Here is a 23,303-nt window from a genome sequence, read left to right as displayed (position 1 = left end):
TTGAACACATGGTGGCTGAGCTGAGACTTGAACACATGGTGGCTGAGCTGAGACTTGAACACATAGAACTAACATGTCAGTAAGCAAGTACCTTAGACTATTCAGCCACCCAAGGCCCTCAACAGTCATGGTTATAGTAAGTCTAACAACACAATCATGGTTTCAGCATAGTAAGTTTCGTTCATTGACACGTGTTAGTCAACAATCTCCGTGTGAACCATGCCCTACTAAAGCCTACTAAAGCCTGCATATAGGACTATTCAGCTTGAATGGGGCATATAACAAGTGGTGATCACAATACAGTTCTTGGTATCATTCTCCATACACTATTTTAGTCAAGGCTGGTGCATATGATCTTGTCTCTCCAGTAGCCATACCAATACCAAATATGATTACTGCATGGATGCTGAATGGTGTTCTCAGAAAAAGGGGGCATATCAAATAAATAATTGTTTATGAAATTTAAAAATATGGATAAAATCTCATCATAAGGTGGAACATGTTTTTCAAGGTATGATGCTGTTCGTCTCTGTTATCAATTTTGTTTCAGCACAATAACTTAACCTGTCCACCATCTACCATTACCTGCTTTCCTAGTGACTGGCACATGTAGTAGGAAGAACCTTAACATTTTTAAGGTCAAAAGTAAGTTAAATTATATAGTTCTAGCCCCCATCTAGACTGTTGATGTATAAACTGCATCTAATACATGAAAACTGCATAAATGATACTCTTCTGAGTCATTGACCAGCCAGTGGATGCAACAGTAAGATTAAATTTAATTGTGTGAATTATGGCTTTCTAGATTGTGTTCATTTATTTCATTTGTAAATACTTTTTGTGTACTTCAACCAGGCTTTTGTCCCTTCAATCAGTTTCTATGGTATCAACATGTCCTGGCAAAGTTCAGCTGTAAAATCAAACTCATTGTGATGGACATAACTCCATTATGTCATTTAAATGAAAACTCTTCTAGGTCTAATCCATATCATGTCCACCAACCCATGTTAAGGTTATGCCATCATAATTAGAGGAAGGTAAAATCAGGCGAGGATTTGGAGTAGGACAAGTCCTGTGAATGAATATGTGGAATACTGGAGATAATATTTACTCAGAGATTCATACAAATAAATCAAAATGCTGAATTTAATAGTAGTTTAACAACCTAAAGATGGGTATGCAGTCATGGAGCACAATTATTCTAACTGCTTTAATAAATTTGCAAACTAAGTTTGGCTTAAATCCAATCAGTTACAGTGAAATTATGTTGCAAAACTCATTTTGTTGCTGGATGGACAGACGCAGAGCCAGAGGGACATACAGACAGATGGATGGCAAATTGACAGATTACTATTATAGGCTTCCACCAATTTTGTAGAAATAGGGGAATGTTTGCTGAACAGAAGGAAAATAAATCTCAAATTTGACCAGTATAGTGATATCAATATTGACTGTTTAGAAATAATAAGCAGCATATGCAAATAAAAATGAAGACAAATTTAGAAATGAAGTTGGGTAATATACAACTCCCTCATTGTAGCATGCCCAGAAAACGTGCAAACCACCTTCATTCATTGCTTGCTTTCAATTTGAAATGGAAGTAAGTGCACAGGAATGGAATGAATGTCATGAAATTTGTAGTTTTTAATAAGAACCCATTTTGTAAAATGTCCTTAAAAAATTCAATACACTGTAAATGACAATATATGTTGAAATAATCAATGAAAATATTGGTAATGCCTATTTGTGGCAATGTTTTAAAAAATAAATACCAATTAAATAAGTCTTGTCAAATGAAATTATTATTTCAGTTTTATCTTTTAATTCAGTTTCATTGTAATTAAAATAGATTTAATACAGTGTATGCTCCTTGTATTCAAACCTGCAAAGTGTCAATCAACCATCATTGTAATTACACTAGATTTAATATAGTGTATGCCCTCTTGTTTTCAAACCTGCAAAGTGTCAATCAACCATTAAAGCAATGCCCACAGGTTTCTTGAAAATCTTAAATTAGGTAGGTGCTGATTGTGTTTTGATCTGTAACTTGTGACAGTGCTTGTTGCATTGTTACAATCAATTGAAAGTTAACCAGCATTGTATAATCGCCTTAATTTTATGTTTTGTTTTTTTTATTAAATGAAAGTCTTGTTTTATTCCAAAGTGTAAAAAGGCTTAAACACAGTACTGGTGTAAGAACTGCAGTCACAGTCCTGTGTCAAATGCACTCATTTCAACTAACTAAATGAACAGTTTAAATATTCTTGTATGTAAGCAATGTAGTTAAATTATCGTACATTAATCAGTGGTTTATACTGGTCATCCACAACTTGGATCAAGGATAATGGTGCCAAGAGAAAGGTGTTCTTACTGGAGCCAAGAGAAAGGTGTTCTTACTGTGCAAAAAGCTTAGTTTTATACTTATGGTTTATTATTGAAAAATGAGGAGCCAAGGTTTGTACTGTGCTTTAATACCATAAACTGGTACACAGACAGCTCAAAGATGAGCAGAAAGTTTGTCAATACTTGCCATAAAATCACAGCAACAATGTGTTATTCATGGAATAATAAAAACTGAATTTCAACATTGTTGTTTCTTGAAATAAGTGTTTATCTTTTGAAGGAAAGGATCTAACTTTGTTCTAAATAAAAGGTAATGCAAGAATTCATCCATATTCAGATGCAAAAGGCAGTGATGTAATACATTATGCTGGTACACATGTGATGTGTATTGAAGTCTTTGGGTGTAATGTTTTTAATGATCTTCAGAGATTGTTACCTTGAAAATAAAGATAATTGATAAAGAAAAGCAAACAACTTCATTATTAAAAAGGTATTTATTAACACAATGTCAATCATTCTCTTTATTGTCATAGGTACATCAAAGACATGCATCTTCATTTATGCTGTGATCTATGATTTTGAAACCTGTTGTGTACGAGTTATCAAGGATGAGATGTACAAATGTATAAAGTCTTATATTTTAAGGTTACGGCTTAATTTATGAATAAAGTGCATACCATGGCTTATAAAGGAAGTCAGTTTTTATTTTTTTGTGGCCAAGAAATTGATGGAAGGTTCAGAATCTTGACTAGACCTCTAGTAAAAATATTATGCAAAGGCTCACATCTATTAATCTAATACAGATTATAATAGGACATAAAATACCTACTAATAGTCACACTTACTAAACCTGCAGTAGTATGACTTTACCACACTCTCCACTAGTATACTATTAAGTTCATATTATGAATTCAACTATAGAATGACTACAGTTCACTCTCCACTGGTATGCTATCATGTTCACACCATAAGCCATTTTGTACCATGACTATACTTCACTCTCCACTCTAGTGTGATTATACTTCACTTTCCACTGTAGTGTGACTATACTTCACTCTCCACTGTACTGTGATTATACTTCACTCTCCACTGTAGTGTGATTATACTTCACTTTCCACTGTAGTGTGACTATACTTCACATTCCAATGTAGTGTGACTATACTTCACTCTCCACTGTGATTATACTTCACTTTCCACTGTAGTGTGACTATACTTCACTTTCCACTGTAGTGTGATTATACTTCACTCTCCACTGTAGCATGATTATACTTCACTCTCCACTGTGATTATACTTCACTATCCACTGTAGTGTGAGAATACTTCACTATCCTCTGTAGTATGACTACACTTCACTCTCCACTGTGGTGTGATTATATTTCACTCTCCATTGTAGTCTGACTATACTTCACTCTCCACTGTAGTGTGATTATACTTCACTCTCCACTGTAATGTGATTATACTTGACTCTCCACTGTAGTGTGACTATACTTCACTCTCCACTGTAGTGTGATTATACTTCACTCTCCAGTGTATTGTGACTATACTTCACTCTCCATTGTAGTGTGACTATATTTCACTCTAGCTGTAGTGTGATTATACTTTGCTCTCCACTGTAGTACGATATACTTCACTGTGACTATATTTCACTCTCCACTGTAGTGTGGTTATATTTCACTCACCAATGTGGTGTGATTATACTTCACTCTCCACTGTGATATGACTATATTTCACTCTCCACTGTAGTGAGATATACTTTACTCTCCACTGTAGTGTGATTATACTTCACTCTCCACTGTAATGTGATTATGCTTCACTCTCCACTGTAGTGTGACTATACTTCACTTTCCACTGTAGTGTGATTATACTTCACTCTCCACTGTAGCATGATTATACTTCACTCTCCACTGTGATTATAATTCACTCTCCACTGTAGTGTGACTATACTACACTCTCCACTGTGGTGTGATTATACTTCACTCTCCACTGTAGTGTGACATACTTGACTCTCCACTGTGATCATACTTCACTCTCTGCTGTAGTGTGATTATACTTCACTCTCCATTATAGTATTACTATATCTCACTCTCCATTGTAGTGTGAGTATACTTCACTCTCTACTGAAGTGTGACACTACTACACTCTCCACTGTAGTGTCATTATACTTCACTCTCCACTGTGTGTGATTTAACTTCACTCTCCACTGTAGTGTGACTATACTTCACTCTCCATTGTAGTGTGATATACTTCACTCTCCACTGTAGTGTGATTATACTTCACTCTCCATTGTAGTATGACTATATTTCACTCTCCATTGTAGTGTGATTGTACTTCACTCTCCACTATAGTGTGACTGTACTACACTCTCCACTGTTGTGTGATTATACTTCACTGTCCACTGTAGTGTGATATACTTCACTCTCCACTGTGATTATACTTCACTCTCCACTGTAATGTGATTATACTTCACTCTCCATTGTAGTGTGATTGTACTTCACTCTCCACTGTAGTGTGACTGTACTACACTCTCCACTGTGGTGTGATTATACTTCACTCTCCACTGTAGTGTGATATACTTCACTCTCCACTGTGATTATATTTCACTCTTCATTGTAGTGTGATTATACTTCACTCTCCACTGTAGTGTGACTATACTACACTCTCCACTGTGGTGTGATTATACTTCACTCTCCACTGTAGTGTGATATACTTCACTCTCCACTGTGATTATACTTCACTCTCCACTGTAGTGTGATTATATTTCACTCTCCAATGTAGCATGATTAAACTTCTCTCTCCACTGTGATATGACTATACTTCACTCTAGACTGTAGTGTGATATACTTCACTCTCCACTGTAATGTGATTATACGTTACTCTCCACTGTAGTGTGAGTATACTTCACTCTCCACTGTACTATGAATAGATTTCACTCTCCAGTGTAATGTGATTATCCTTTACTCTCCACTGTAGTGTGATTATACTTCACTCTCCATTGTAGTGTGACTTTACTTCACTCTCCACTTTAATGTGACTATACTTCACTCTCCACTTTCATGTGACTATACTTCACTCTCCTCTTTAATGTGATTATACTTCAGTCTCCACTGTAGTTTGGTTATACTTTACACTCTACTGTAGTGTGATATACTTCACTCTCCACTGTAGTGTGATATATTTCACTCTCCACATTAATTTGACTATACTTCACTCTCCATTTTAATGTGACTATACTTCACTCTCAACTTTAATGTGATTATACTTTACTCTCCATTGTAGTGTGACTATACTTCACTCTCCACTGTAGTGTGATATACTTCACTCTCTCACATTCACATCATGAACCCTTTTGTACTACATGTATTACTATCATTCACTCTCCACCAGTCTGCTATTGTGTTCATATCATAAATTGAAGAAAACAAGTTATACAATGTGTTAGTGAAAGATAGATTGACGAATGAAACCAGCAGTACTTCGATGAAATTCAGGAAACTATTCTCCAAGTGAATATGAAACAGTCAATGGAACCACAACAATTACAAGATGGATATCATGGATGCTCAGTCACGTTAACAATCAATTCAGAAGGAAATTTAATAATTCCTCTTGCTCATTACACACATGCATGCACACACACATATATGTGTGTGTGCACATGAGTGACTGTCTAGAAAGCTGGCTCCTGGCACTATTCATGGACGTATTTTGTTGACATCACAGTATTTTCATAGGGTTTGTTTTCACCTGCAAAAAAATAAACCTATTAACTGAAATAATGCCATGCAAAAAATATGTAGCAACTTAAGAGACATCATAAAACAGAAAACTTTGGTACTTTATCAACCAAGGAACATCCACTCAATATTTACACAGAAACACATTGAAAGGCAAGTCTCTAAATTATTTGTGTTTTCATCTTAATAAAAATGTTCATAGCTAATGCAAATTTTGTTAAACCCATTGTGAATAATATATATATATATATATATATATATATATATATATATATATATATATATATATATATATATATATATATATATATATATATATAGATATTTATATATATAAAGGGTGCGTGATATTATCAGTATACCAGTTTACAGCAGTATACTTTCTATACATACCATGGTACTTATTCAACGTACCAATACCAGAGTACTTTTTCACTATACCAGTACCAGTAGTTTCCATCAGTTAGGAATATATGGAAATTCCAAAGTAATCATATTACAATTTAAATGATATTAACAAATTTTCCTCATCATTCTGTACAAAACAGTTCAACAAATTACCTTTCTTTTTACAAAATGGTTGTATCTGTGAAAAATTAATGATAAATAATTACAAATATAATTATATTATATATCCATTTAATCTTATAAGGCAGATCTGGCATGCAATACAGTTATTCAGTCTATAGTCTACAGATCTGGCATTCAATACAGTTGTTCAGTCTATGGTCTGCACATCTGGCATGCAATACAGTTGTTCAGTCTATGGTCCACAGATCTGGCATGCAATACAATTGTTCAGTCTATGGTCTACAGATGTGGCATGCAGTATAGTTGTTCAGTCTATGGTCTACAGATCTGGCATGCAATACATTTGTTCAGTCTATGGTCTGCACATCTGGCATGCAGTACAGTTATTCAGTCTATGGTCTACAGATCTGGCATGCAGTACAGTTGTTCAGTCTATGGTCTACAGATCTGGCTTGCAATACAGTTGTTCAGTCTATGGTCTACAAATCTGGCATGCAATACACTTGTTCAGCCTATAGTCTACAGAATTATATTTATTAAGGAGCATTTTTAAATGGAGGGACGTACAAGTTGTCTATTAAAATCAACAAGGAATAAAATTTGTTTAGTAAATCTGAGGATAAAACTGACAAATATTTGCAACATAATGGTAGACATATCACAGAGAGTAGCAGATGTTCTGATTGTGACACAAATTTAGAAGTATATCTTGTTACAGTATTTTTGTTGTGACTTTTCATAACGGGACACATGCTGGGAATTATATGCTGGTTCCTATTTTCAAATTTAGATGAATTATATCTTGTTACAATATTTTTGTGGAGACACACATTAGGGAATTGCATGTTTCATGTCATTTTAAATTCTTGCTATTATTCAAGTAGAAACTAAAGAGATGAAAATAAAACAATGCAGTCTAAATCAGTAAATATGTCCCATACAATATTCTAAAAACAATTGCCCATGACTGCAGTCTAAATCAGTTTGTATGTCCCATACAACATTCTAAAAACACTTGCCTGTGACAGATGTAATTTTATTTATATATTTATGGTTGTTTGATCACACATTTGACATGTGTTACATATGCCAATGTGGTAGCCAAATATCTGAGCCAAAGCCAACTTTAAAAAACAAAATGGATTTAAAAAACTCAAGAAACCACATGTCATGTTTTAGTTATTTACTAGTCTATGTGAATGTGTTAATAAATATATGTATTCCTTTTTTAGGCTGTGAATCATCGTACGATTTTCAGCACACTTGTGTAATTTTCTCAATTCCACTCAATATTTGCTTGCTTGTTGAGTGTATTATATGTTTACTGCTTTCTAACTATAAGACCAATAGTGTGGCTTGTAAATTGTTGGCTTCAATGTCAACACTTTCAACTTTTATCAATAGGTTCTCGAATTTCAGCACGATGTCTTGAACAGTATCAGCTATTGTGTAAGCTTAATCATCCCACATAAGTTTTTAGATTTCAACTTATACAAAAGATACAAAATTCATCTAAGATTTTTAACATTTAATTTGTGGGGTGGGGGTTGGACCATGATTTTCTTTTGAGCTGAAATATTTTCTTTGCATTTATCTCAATATAATAAATTTTATTCCCAAATACTATCATGGACATTATATGGTGTTATTTTTCTACAAAACAGGAAAATATTTTTATTGACAGACAGGAGTTAAACAATAAAGTTTCAGGCCCCTACCCAGAACATTAAATTGTTGGTCCCTAATATTACTGCAGTATACTGTGATATGTATTGTGGTAAATTCAGAAATACTGCAATAACCAGCTCTAACAGACATAAAAATATGATCCTTTACTTTACACAGATTCAATCGGACATTCCCATAGACTCACACTTCATTCACGCACTTCAATCTGTTGTCTGCAATACTGTAAAATTTATTAAAAATAAAAACTTTTGACCAATCCATATGTCAATTCGGGTCGTAGCATCAAACCATAAGTTTTTCCCTATGATTCGCTATAGACTTCCCCAAAACCTTTTGTTTTTTTAACAAAATGTATTTACACACTATTTTGATCATCGAATACATTTGCACTATGGTAAATCAACTCAAAATTCATCAATTTTACAAAAGCAATTTCTGGTGTGAAAATCTGAACTCACACTCCATGCTTGACACTGAAAAACATGTGAAATTTGTATCACAAGAGCAATATTTTGGTAAAATACTTTGATTTAAACTAGTTTTTTCAGCAATTCAGCTACTTTACTTCATCAGTACAGACTACAGTTCTATGACCATGAAGTAACCACTGTTGACCATGACTGTGAGAATCTCATTGCAGAGGGTCCTAAAATGGGATGTATCTACAACAACATGTTGCTTTATGGTAATGAACAGCAAATCACTTGTCATCAAACACCAGCCTTGTCATCAAACACCAGCCTTGTCATCAAACACCAGCCTGTCATCAAGCACCATCCTTGTCATCAAGCACCAGCCTTGTCATCAAGCACCAGTGTTGTCATCAAGCACCAGCCTTGTCATCAAGCACCAGCCTTGTCAACAAGCATCAGCCTTGTTATCAAATACCAGCCTTGTCATCAAGCACAGCCTTGTCATCAAACACCTGCCTTGTCATCAAGCACCAGCCTTGTCATCAAGCACCAGCCTTGTCATCAAATACCAGCCTTGTCATCAAACACCAGCCTTGTCATCAAGCACCTGCCTTGTCATCAAGCACCAGCCTTGTCATCAAACACCAGCCTTGTCATCAAACACCAGCCTTGTCATCAAGCACCAGCCTTGTCATCAAGCACCAGCCTTGTCATCAAAAACCAGCCTTGTCATCAAGCACCAGCCTTGTCATCAAGCACCAGCTTTGTCATCAAGCACCAGCCTTGTCATCAAACACCAGCCTTGTCATCAAGCACCAGCCTTGTTATCAAATACCAGCCTTGTCATCAAGCACCAGCCTTGTCATCAAACACCAGCCTTGTCATCAAGCACCAGCCTTGTCATCAAACACCAGCCTTGTCATCAAACACCAGCCTGTCATCAAACACCAGCCTTGTCATCAAGCACCAGCCTTGTCATCAAGCACCAGCCTTGTCATCAAAAACCAGCCTTGTCATCAAGCACCAGCCTTGTCATCAAGCACCAGCTTTGTCATCAAGCACCAGCCTTGTCATCAAACACCAGCCTTGTCATCAAGCACCAGCCTTGTCATCAAACACCTGCCTTGTCATCAAGCACCAGCCTTGTCATCAAGCACCAGCCTTGTCATCAAACACCAGCCTTGTCATCAAACACCAGCCTGTCATCAAACACCAGCCTTATCATCAAACACCAGCCTTGTCATCAAGAACCAGCCTTGTCATCAAGCACCAGCCTTGTCATCAAACACCAGCCTTGTCATCAAACACCAGCTGAGGGTTACAGTTTGCATGCTTAATATCCTTACACTTATACTAATGGTGAGTAATACTCTCTCAAGCTCCAAACCAAAACTGATACTTATCATTGTCTCATTTTGGCATATATAAGCTTAACAATTTCAAAAAAAACCAACAGAAAACAAAACAATAGACAAAATGATTAAAAGAATAACTTTTACAAAAACATCCTTAGAATAACAAGCATACATTTTTTCTAAGAAACCATTCTTTGAAATTGACTGCACTGTTGTTTGCTCCAAGGATTAAGTTGCCTTTTTCTAAAAATGTTAACGATGAGCAGTATACCTCATAGTCACATGATCTATAACAAATTTAGTCTGTGACACCTCTATTGACTGACCAACGAACAAACAATGTGCAAACTGGACAAGGATAAAAAAAAGATAATCTCATGTAATAATATTTCTAAATATATGCCAGTCAAAACCTTGTAACTGCTAGACATGTCTGGCAAATACAAGAGATTAAGAAAGTCTGGTGTATGTAGCTGTATCAATACAACTTGATAACCAGCTGATGTTTCTATGCCTGTCAAGTCTAGTCATCTATAATGGTGTTTTACTTACCCACCTTACAGTCCATTTATCAATTATGGTGTTTTACTTATCCATCTGATAGTCTATTCATCTGTTATGGTGTTTAACTTGTCCATCTTACTGTCTATTCATCTACTATGGTATGTTTTACTTATCTGTATTACAGTCCATTTTCTTATATATCTTACAGTCTATTCTGCTATTATGGAGTTTTACTTATCTATCTTACAGTCTTTTCATCTATTATGGTGTCTTACATATCTATCTTACAGTCTATTCATCTATTATGGTGTTTTACTTATCGATCATACAGTCTATTTATCTATTATGTTGTTTTACATATGTATCTTACAGTCTACTAATATATTATGATATTTTCTTTATCCATCTTACAGTCCATTTATCTATTATGGTGTTGTATATATCCATCTTACAGTCTATTCATCTATTATGGTGTTTTACGTATCCATCTTACAGTCCATTCATCTATTATGTATCCATCTTACAGTCTATTCATCTATTATGGTGTTTTACATATCCATCTTACAGTCTATTCATCTATTATGATGTTTTACATTTCCATCTTACAGTCTATTGAACTATTATGATATTTTCTTTATCCATCTTAGAGTCTATTCATGTAGTATGGTGTTTTACATACATATCTTACAGTCTATTCATCTATTGTGGTGTTTTACTTATCTACCTTACAGTCTATTCATCTATCATGGTGTTTTATGTATCCATCTTACAGTCCATTTATCTACTGTGGTGTTTTACTTATCTATCTTACAGTCCACTCATCTATTATGGTGTTTTACTTATCAATCATAGTCTATTCATCTATTATGGTGTTTTAATTATCTATCTTACAGTCCATTCATCTATTATGGTGTTTAACTTATCTATCTTACAGTCCATTCATTTAGTATGGTGTTTAACTTATCTATCTTACAATCTATTCATGTATTATTATATATTAGTGTTTAATTTATCAATCTTTAATCTTGTAGTCTGTTCATCTATACAAGTGTTTTATTCATCAATATATTTCAGAGGACTAGACTTATTTATTAAAGCTATACATTAAAAATAAAATTCATAGAATTAAATTTTCAAGCAATCATCAAAAAATTCTTAGTTCTTGAAGTAGCTGCCTTAAAAGCTCACACAAGGCCTACATTCAGTATGAAACTGTACAGATACACAAGGCCTGCATTCAGTATAAAACACAACAGATGTAGTCCAACAAATCAAAAGATGGGGTTAATTAATTAATCTTGATTTTATTTTTCTTCAAAGATTTATTGCAAATTAATTCCTTTGTGTAAATTTTGATTCACATTAGCTATCATGTTCTGGGTTTTTCAAAAAGTTTAATTAAAACTTAGTAAACAAAAGAAAGATATTGCTAAGTGTTCCTCACCACAGTAAATTATTGTTTAACATAATTTAGAGAAAGAATACAGTTTTACCCTCATCAAATCTCTGAGAACTCATCTGTACATATGGACTTGAGATAATTGTTAAACATAATTCACATAATTAATTTGGTTTTACCCTCATCAAGTCCTGGTGAACTCAGAGAGCTATACATATGGCCTTGATTAGTCTCACATGGCTGAAGTTGGTCATACAACACTTGACCAGTGGATGGTCTTGGATCAGATGAAATTCTGAAAGAAGGAATAATCCAACTAAGCTTTTCTAAAATAGATCTGAATTGCATTTGTACTTTACACTAACATATGTGTGTGTGACTTTATTTCTTCACTTTCTTATTCTAAAGTGATTAAATTCAATTATTTTAATTGTATTACATATTAGCAATAGGATTGTTAATGTGGCAATAATGAATACACAATGCACTTAACATTAAAACATATGTCTAAATTTCATTAATGTCATGTCCTGTTTGTAAAGCGTGGAAAATGCAAAAATATGTTCCATCTTCAACACAAGTCAATTTAGACCCAAGTATTCAATATACTGGATACATGCAGTATAACATTGATTTGAAATAATGTTGTCATAAACTAGTAATGAACATGAAGATATTGTACACATATGAAATGGATACAAAGCTTATAAGGACAAGAACATATGTGTAAGCATTCAAAGTATGTATGTATCAATGCATTATTATGACTTTATGATGGCCTTAAACTGAGTAACAGAAAAGAGCAAAAACCAATTGAATTATTTGTTGAATTTTACACAACTTGTAGATTTGCTCTCTTTTCTGTTACTTAAATTTAAGACCATGGAGTTTTTTTCCAATCTTCCATACAGCAAGTGGCTCGAAATTAGTATCGACATTTGTATAGTGTAAGCGTTCCTGTGCCGATTCCAGTTTTGATTTCCACAGTCTCTGTTTGAACTGTTGTTTCAATATTCCTCTTCCAAACAGGTTTTGACACAATTTATGGTTTTCATGTACAAGTGGAAAAGGTGTCCAAGTTGGTATTTTACAAGAACACAGTAATCTTCAACAAAACCAATGCTCTCACACCCATGTATCAGCAAAATCAAGAACTTTTCTGTTGAACACAATTTTCCATGTTCATGAAGCTTTAGCTCTGCAGATTTTATTATAAAACCCTAATTTAGTTTATCAACACATCCATCAAGTAACCAAAACCAAATTTCTAGGTCATAGTTAGTGACTAAGTCAAGTTTGACCACAATCCGCTTTCATACATCATAGCAGGCAAAACTATTTTTATCCAGATTTTAGCACACTTAACTGGATTCATAACATTCTTTTCTATGCTAATCATTACCAGGGAGTAAATTGCTGACATGCCTTTTTCAGCAGCAATTTTCACTGTAATAGTACTAGAACTTAGGTCTGAAGAAAGAGTAACCCCAGCATATGTTTGTAACAAACTACAGGAATCTGCTTATCCCTGGGCATGAACAAGGCTTCTTCAGCATTCTTTTCTTTGAAAATGTGACATTATTCCTTTAATCAACATTGTCACAAAGTCTCCACTAAGTTACACAACCATGAAGCCTTCATACTGGTATATCCATAGCATGGAATGATCATGATAGTAGGGTTGTGCCATAGCTTTTAGCACACAAGGAATCATTAAACTATGTCCAAGAATTTCAACAAGAAAATATTTCCTTAGCAAACAAAGTAAAAATTTAAAAAGAACTTCCAGCAGTATGAATTAAATACCATATTGTCCTAAAAGTTCTATCACAGATCCAAAATTAAAGAGTGTTCTAAATTAATTCCAATCTTAAATGTTCTTATGAGCCAGTATCCTTGACTGTGATAACGTGTCACCGGATGTGATGTACCACAGTCATATAATCAACAACATCTTAAATAAATTCACAATAATCCCAAAACAGTGATTTTATCCTAAAGCCAAAGAGCACTTGTAATTCCAATAAATAATTGAAATAAACAAATACTCTCAAATAATAGTTGAACAGATGATTTCACTGCAGATACTAAGATTGGAATAATTAATTCTGTTTATCACAACCTTTACATAAACAAATAAGTCACAATAAGAGAACCAGGATTAAGGTAATTTTCCCATTAAATTCATCAGCAAGATCACAAAACTTAAACACACAATATAAACATACATAACATTACCAACTTGTATTCCAGATCTGATTGGCTCCAATAAAGATATGAGGTCATTTATCATGGTCATAGATAGCCATACTGAAAGCATTCTTCCCTGACCTATCCTTTGGAGTACTATGTATGATACATTGCCTGTTGAACAAAATGAGGGCCCTAGCACCTCAAAATAAAATTATCAATCATTCTCCACACTTTTCCTTTTATTCCAAGAGAGTACAGATTACAGAAAAGGCCAGCATGCCATACTTTTTGATGGCATTCAAATTGTCCAGGGATGCAGCATATACTTTTGAGTGACCTTCAAAATTTTGGGCTACTCCATCTTTTATAACAATGGCTGCATTAATTCCACTATGGTGGTCTCAAAATCCATGTTGCTACAGATGAAGAAATTGTTCCTTTCACTAAATTAAGTAAATCTTTTCAACAGTATTTTCTGAAACACGTAAGAATGTAAGGATGGATGTATGGATTTTAATGTGTAATAAGCTATGATTATCACAGATAAAACAATATAGATTTATGTCAGTAGATGAACAGAAAGATAGAAAGGTAGATAGATGTACTGATCTACAACTAGTCACCTTATATCAGTGGATTGTTTTAATATTAATGTTGGATCTGAAAAAGAAATTAAACTGGCAGAATGTAGAGGCTTTCATACTGTTTGGGTTTTAAGTGAGTTTTTCGTTGTACATTTTCATTACTCTTTACATATTAATTCACAACATTACTTGTAATGGAATAAACAGAAAAATGATTCATGTTCAAATTTTCTTACTCAGACAAAATATTTTGTGATATTTCAATGTTTCATATGGACACTCACATGCAATACATTATGGTATAATGTCAATCATTTCCATTAGGGTTATATTAATGTGATAATCAAAGACACTAAACAAATATTGCACTCTAGAGTTGTATTAATGTAATAATACAAAACACTATGTCAAGATGCCAGTCTGTTGTTGTATTAATGTAATAATCCAAAATGCTGAGCCAAATGTGGCACAATAGTCTTATCAATGTAATTATCATAAACACTGACGTAAATATAACACTCCAGTCTTATTAACGTAATAATCAGAGATACTAAGTTAAATATAACACTTCACAATCTTATAATGTAATAATCAGAGACACTAAGTTAAATATAACACTCCACAGTCTTATTAAAATAATAATCAGAGACACTAAGTTAAATATAACACTCCACAGTCATATTAATGTAATAATCAGAGACACTAAATTAAATATAACACTCCACAGTCTTATTAATGTAATAATCAGAGACACTAAGTTAAATACAACACTCCACAGTCTTATTATGTAATAATAAGAGACACTAAGTTAAATAACACAATTCACAGTCTTATTAAATGTAATAATCAGAGACACTAGATTAAATATAACACTCCACAGTCATATTAATGTAATAATCAGAGACACTAAGTTAAATATAACATTCCACAGTCATATTAATGTAATAATCAGAGACACTAAGTTAAATATAACACTCCACATTCCTATTAATGTAATAATCAGATAAACAAACATTACCATTAAGTGCTTCATACTGGCTTGACCCTGTTTGACCTGATTGTAGAGCTTCATATTCAGTGGTGTTGATATCACTCCTGAAGGCAGTGTTGATGTACTCTGGGCTTCTGCTGCCAAGGGCCTAAATGCATAAAGACCAGAATTTAAAAAGGGTCACAAACATTTTTGCTAATAATAAATAAAATCTATAATGTTTGGGGAATAAACATATTCTCTGCAGATAAGCAAGGTTGGAGCTGTTACATACACTGTAGTTCTATATTCCTTTTTTATACTTACTGTTTTTTTTTCTTCTGGCTCACAAATATATGAGTAGGTCATTTCTGGGCCACTCAATAAAAAACATTAAATCTGATGAGCATGTGAATAGAAAGTGGGTTTCTTATATACAACTGTTTTCAATTTCTACTTTCTATTGTAAACAAACAATGGACATAGACACCAGCACTTTTGATTTGTAAACAATTCATGTACACTCACGTAAGAGGTGCTTTGCATTGTGGTTGTTTAAATTTGTTTCTGAATGAACTAAAACAGCTGTTTCATGGACTGCCACAGACCAGCTGTTTTGGCTCATTCCATGTTAACTTTGTTGATACAATGTTTCAGATTTAGGCTAGCTACAGTGTACAACAGATATAAGAAAATGTCCTTACAAATAACATGCAAGTGACAAGCCATATACTGTCTTCTTTAGCTGGTGATAAGAATGGCAAAAAAATATACTTACAGTTTTACATCCTGAATTTCCTCAAAATTTACTTTCTTAGTTCTGCAAATCCGAATTACATCAGCCATGTCATAAGTTCTCAATCTTGATTACACATTTTAAAATTGTACTGTAATTTCTATCATAAGTTCAATTACATCCTCATTACTGCACCCAAAATGACATAAGCATTAAATTCCATAGCATCTTTTTGATAATTGCAATGGAAAAACTTATTATGATTTCAAACATTCAATGACTGAAACAGAAACACATTTGCAAATGTCAACACGCTTCTCCCTCACTTCTTCAATCGCATGTATTTCATGTGGAATTGTCACATATAAATCCAGTCCATATTCATGAAACTTCGTAGAATTTAAAAAAACATCAAAATCTATTCATTCCAGATCAAATGGAAAAGCTGTTGCAATGTACATTCATTCACAATATGACTCCAAATTTCAATTTTAATTAGACAAGCCATTTTCTTTCAAAAAATTATGTCAAGTGCACGACTAAGTTCAAATTTATCTGGGCAGAGTTATGTGCACAGTAATAATAGTGTTGCTGTGTAATGATGAATATGCACTTGTGTATTTAGTTTGGAATACGGCATACGTTCAGTTACTTTGTTTTGTATAGTGTATTTTGTTAATATAATTAGGCAGTAGGTAGAATTAAAAAACTTAGCATATAATAAAATGGTTACTGTATTTATATGGGAAAATATGAACTTGGTTTGTTGGATGGATACACTGCACTCCCATGGTTGGGCAGTATTTACATTAAAAAAACTTGTTCATATTTTCCCATACAAATGCAGTAAACTATAATTACTGGGATAACATGATATGTTGAGTCATGATACGGAATAGAAGGATACTGGACATTATATGATATTTTGAATCGTGATACAGGAATATAAGAATACTGGGTGTTATGATATTTTGAGTCATGAAACAGGAAAATAAGAATGCTAGGTGTTACATGATATTTTCAGTCCTGATACAGGAATATAATACTGAGTGTTGCATGATATGTTGAGTCATGATACAGGAATTTAAGAATACTGCATGTTACATTATATTTTGAGGGGCATTAGTATGATTTGTTAATGCCTCATAAAATGATACCAAATTACAATCATTCAATTATCTCACATTAAAAAGGATTTATGAAAAACTGTCAACAAACTTGATATAGACAAATAAACTAACAAAATGTTAATACTCACCTCTCTTTTCATATTTTCTGTAACCAAAATAGAGATCTGTTAGCATATCTGTCATCATTTTATCTTTTGTTCACTATGAATAAGTCATATTTGTAGAAGAATTGCAAATTTTAATCACAGAAAGTAATATATAATATGTATAAATAAAGATCACATGGATTTTTGTTGCTGGTGTGTGTAAAGTTTTATGACAATCCTCAGAAAAATTCATCTTGATTTACAAGACATTGAATATCTAAAAGGTATCATTTAATTTAGATTCCATTCAGATATGTAGATTAATGAATGGATACAATTTTATAAGACTCCTAACTAGGTTATAGCTTTTTGCTTTAAGATGGTATACATATAAAGGTTAAACATGGCTGTAGTGTAGAAAAATTACCAACATTAAAAAGTTGTTTTTCAAGATATTCTAAGAAAGCATGAAGCAGTGAGAAAAGAGACAGTTACAAGTAAAGTAACAAGAAACAGTTAAACTATTGGACTTTTTATTTTCTTTTTTCACATTTTACATCGAGTCCATTAGTGTACATCTCCACATGGCACCAAATTAACATATTTCCAAACAGATGAAGAACTGTTTTATACTTGTCAGGTTGAACGCAATCCATTATACATGATACATTAATCAATGGTGAAATATGGATGAGTTAAACAACTTAAGTGTTCAATAAATGAATCAGCATGTTACGAGCCATGATTTGTTCAGTTGTCAGGTTGATAACCACTTTCTTGATGAATTAAGATAGTCATAAAAGTCTGTTGAGTGTTGTTTAAGCTGGAAATGCCTATACTTGTAGATGTTGCTTTAGCAGGAAATATCTATACTTGTCAGATTTTTTGACTTTTGATCAGTTTTGTCAGCAAATTGTCAGATCAAAAGATGTGGTCTAAATTCAAAAAGGCTAGCAGACAATCTGAGAGAATTGGCATTATGTTCATGACATATTTCACAACTCATTCCCACATTATATATCTTGCAATACTCAACCATTCAATCAGAAATTATCCCAAGCTTGTAAATAGGTTCATTATTATGATTACCGTTACGTCTTGTAAACAACCATTTAAAGCTCATTGCAATCCACAATATGGACCAAAGTAAAGACACAGCATAGATTTACATGTTTCATAAGAAATTTTTTTTTTTAAGCAAAATCTTTTCAGCACATAATTAAACATTTAAATAAATTCTCATACTTAAAATATATTTTATTTGTGTCCAACATAGCCATTTTAATTTATAGCCATGGAGATTTCATCACACTACAAGTTATTTCACCCAGTGCTTCTTCATTATAAAACAACTAATGGTATCATAGACATTTTACAAACAAATCTAACACAAAATTATATTATCAAAGTATTGCCAACTTAGAGTGTTACTTGTTATAGTGCCATGGTATAATTGTGGTCTTTTGACATTCAAAATTAATAGATTTCTCATTTACCAAAGTGCAAGCCATCCAAAAGGTATGTTGATGGTATAAATTTTAAACTAAAAGAACTGTATGGAAATTAAAAAATTAATGGATGGTCAAACTTATGGAGACATAACTCAGGAGCACTCAGATGGGCAGAGAAAATGACTCCTAAATACTGTACATTTTTCTACATCTTAAAATGGAATCTGTGTACTTAGCATTCCAAACTCATGACCAAAGGGTTGAGGGTTTGATTCCTAGCAGTGGACCAGCCTAGGTCAGCTACCATGGCGTGTCCTTTTCCAATTGCCTCAGCACTAAATAACGTACCTGTGTTGCTGTACCATAGAACACCAACCAAACAACCAAAGAAAGAAAAAAGCTTTCTTATACATTCTTACTGTCTGAAGACACTTACCTTCTATTCTTGGCTTTAATGATGTCCGTCTTTTCACAATAACAACTACAACAAAAATGGCAATCACTAACACAAATGCACCAACAATACCTCCTATGACACCTCCTGCAACAACTCCAACTGGAACATCTCTAAGAGCAGGAGAAGGCAGCTCTGAAAATGATTCAATCAGTTATTTAATGAATCAATCAATCAGTAAATGAACAATTAACAGATGAATAAACATGAAAAGGCAGCTCTGAAAAGCAATAAATCAACCAATCATTTAATGGAACTCTAAAATAAATAATCAACATATGAATTTATCAACCTTCCTATGATTTCATTTCTCACTTTGCAATGCACGTGGATGGATGGATGGATGGATGGGTGGATGGATGGATGGGTGGATCGATGGATGGGTGGATCGATGGCTTGCTGGCTGGAAGGATGACTGGATGGATGCATATAAATGATTTTGATTACATCACTAATGCATGTGTATGCATCAATTTTGCTCATCAAAATCTTATAACATTTTGATAATATAAGATTATTTAACAAGTTGATAAAAAAATCTTATCATAAATATATTTGATATATCATGGACAAGCTCAGTAAATCAAATGCATGGTCAATTTAACAAAATACATAAATTTTACACATAATAATACTCAAATAGGAGTCTGATCACAATCCTATTTATCAAGCCTGATCATTATCCTCAAACTTGATCCAAGTTCTATTTATCAAGCCTGATCATTATCCTCAAACTTGATCCAAGTTCTATTTATTAAGCCTCATCCTTATCCTCAAACTTGATGCAAGTTCTATTTATCAAGCCGATCATTATCCTTAAACTTGATCCAAGTTCTATTTACCAAGCCTGATCCTTATCCTCAAACTTGATCCAAGTTCTATTTATCAAGCCTGATCATTATCCTCAAACTTGATCCAAGTTATATTTATCAAGCCTGATCATTATCCTCAAACTTGATCCAAGTTATATTTATCAAGCCTGATCCTTATCCTCAAACTTGATCTAAGTTCTATTTATCAAGCCTGATCATTATCCTCAAACTTGATCCACATTTTATTTATCAAACCTGATCCTTATCCTCAAACTTGATCCAAGTTCTATTTATCAAGCCTGATCCTTATCCTCAAACTTGATCCATGTTCTTTTTATCAAGCCTGATCATTATCCTCAAACTTGATCCAAGTTCTATTTATCAAGCCCGATCAAAATCCTATTTATCAAGATTGATTCAAGTCCCATAAAATTCAGTCTTTAGAGCTTTAAACCAAAACAAAACAATCAGATGTGAGATCAGCTCATAAATATACTAGATTTCTCCTAAAAAGATCATCAAAAATCTTGACAATATTAACCTATTTACAAAGTGTTATTACAACTGGGACAAAACTAGTTTCTCAAGTGATAAATCCTCAGTCAACACCTGCATGATTATCTCATGAATATGCATAAATCTTGCTGATAATAAAACACAAAGTCTGAGAAAAATATGACCACAAAGCACAGTACTTTTAAACTGTTGCTAAATCTGAGTCAGTCAGATGCACATTTATCTCATTAATATGCATGGACAGTGCTAAAAAATCTAATAGCCTGACATCCGGAGCCCCTTTGTTTTAGACTGGGTCTGTCCTGTATTCTAAGCGAGGTGCCCATCAGGCTTGCCGGAAAAAAAAAATTGTCTGAGGAAAGTTAGATCATGCTGATGAAATGTGTAAATGTATTTTGAAGAAGTTGACATATCTGCTATAACATGGATCATCACCACTGTCCTACGTGATATTGAGATCTGATTTTATTCAAATTGAAACATGGTGTGTCATACTAAAAATATGATTTTGTACTCCCAAACTCCTTAACACAGTCATCTTTCAAGAAAACAATGTTCAGTAATATAAAGGAAAAACAAAATTCAAAAAAACAAAAAAATCCCTACACCACTTTCAGTATTTGCCCAGTACATGTAGCATGTAGAAATGGTAAACAGTCATGATTGGAGCTGATGTAAAACTATCCTTTGGGCAGTTTAAATAGCAGCAATTAAAGTCAGAGGTCAGGTATAAACCACCATTTCATATATTTCTTAATTGGCTGACAATAGCTAGTGAGATGTGTTTGAAGGTTGCAGTGGGTGAGTCCACTCTTCTTACTTGCATAAGTAAAATCAGGGTGTGAAACAACCTATTATATGTAAAACAAAGAGATGCTATATGCATGTACAAGAAAAATAGTTATTACATATCATTGCCTTGAGTGAGAATATTTAAGCCAAATGTATTTTGATAAGTTTGTGAACAGCAGCAATGAGTCTTTGAAGTAAGATTTTACTGCATATATGTAATGCAAAGCATGATCATTTCAGTTCGGAAAGTGTTCAAGTGTAATTCATTTTTGAAGCTGATTTAGGAAGCAATTAACTATCAGCAAAGCTCAACAAAAATAAATTTCAGAACTCTTGGTTGATGTAGTTTTAATTTGTTAAGCATGCCAGCAAAACAAAAAACAAAGCAACTTTGCAATTACTGCTAACAACACATCAATATATGTCAACTCCAATCTGACCATGATTCACTCAGAGAATCTAGCAGATAAGTTTAAATACCAGGATCATCCAGTCCCTAGTGAATGTAGTGACGAAAACTAATGACACTTGCATTACCTACAAACCCCTTGGAACACTACTGAATTAGGTATAAGTTGTAACTATTGCAACATTGTGAGACAATATTAAAAAATGGAAAATATTGGGCATGTGAACATTGGAGTCCGGCTTTGTGAAATTTCATTCAGGACTTGTGAGTTAAAAAAGTCACCAGCCTTGGGCCTTTGTCTAGAATTTTTTCTTTGAGCACTGATGGATTTTGATAATTTAAATCTATTAACCATTGTCTGACAAAAAATGAATCAGAAATGCAGTTTCTGGAAAAATAACAAACTCAGCCAATCACAAGCAAGCTCACCTCATGAATATGCATTGAGATTCTGATTATTCAACTGAACATGCAAAGTTGAATTAAAATCAGACCATGAATATTTTTAGAATGTTCACAAGTCAATCTGATGCAAGAACACCACATAGCTTTGCATGGATCTTGCTCATTATCAGATTCATAAAACAAAATAGAAGCCATATTTCAACTCTGATCAAGTGGGATTGAAATATTACTCTCATATTGATCGAAAGCTCAGCCAATCAGATTCCAAATCACCATAATAACAGTCATGTATCTCATTCATCAAGATCTTCATGATGTAAGCATATATTGCAAGTTTCATCAAAATCAAATGAGACATACAGACAAAACAGATAAAATGTTCAGTCAGTGGGACATAACTGATATGCTTATATCTTACTATTTATTTATTAATATGATTCTAGAATGGTAACAAGCTCAGACAAGCAGTGCACTATCACTGAATTATTGTGCATGTACCTCATCCATTATCAAACAGATCAGAGTTCTTGAAAATCTAACAGCATATCCAAACTTATCTGATATACTGATGACATAAACCTATAATCCATGTTTGAAAAAACAAATCTGATCAAACACAGGGCTCCAGAGAGGTAACAAGCAATTAATGATGAACACAAGATTAATAGGCAAGAAAAAAGACAATGGCTGACCCATACCAGAAACTAATCTGGCCATACATGATTAAAGCAAAACATGTGGAATTTAATATTGGCAGTTTCTGCTATCATTTTACACTTTCAATGTAACAATATATA

General features: G+C 33.4%; 1 protein-coding gene across 1 annotated transcript in view; it reads right to left on the bottom strand.

Moving 5' to 3' along the window:
- Window positions 1-2,822: 2,822 nt before the first annotated feature.
- The window catches only part of LOC149773277 (cell adhesion molecule CEACAM2-like), an 80,022-nt gene continuing 59,541 nt past the window's right edge, over window positions 2,823-23,303 (bottom strand). The window contains exons 8-13 of the mRNA XM_089946518.1: window positions 19,555-19,707; window positions 17,710-17,726; window positions 15,764-15,884; window positions 14,785-14,821; window positions 12,148-12,263; window positions 2,823-6,087 (exon numbers count right to left, since the gene is read on the bottom strand). Coding sequence (XP_089802644.1) covers window positions 6,032-6,087; window positions 12,148-12,263; window positions 14,785-14,821; window positions 15,764-15,884; window positions 17,710-17,726; window positions 19,555-19,707 — 500 coding nt within the window. The 3' untranslated portion in view covers window positions 2,823-6,031. The remainder of the gene's footprint in view (window positions 6,088-12,147; window positions 12,264-14,784; window positions 14,822-15,763; window positions 15,885-17,709; window positions 17,727-19,554; window positions 19,708-23,303) is intronic.

The sequence above is a fragment of the Sinohyriopsis cumingii genome, unplaced genomic scaffold (assembly GCF_028554795.1).
Source record: "Sinohyriopsis cumingii isolate HCF-2022 unplaced genomic scaffold, ASM2855479v2 utg000695l, whole genome shotgun sequence".
In the NCBI taxonomy this organism is placed as follows: Eukaryota; Metazoa; Mollusca; class Bivalvia; order Unionida; family Unionidae; genus Sinohyriopsis; species Sinohyriopsis cumingii.
The sequence above is the reverse complement of the archived record's forward strand: the minus strand, read 5'-3'. Positions and strand labels throughout refer to the sequence as shown.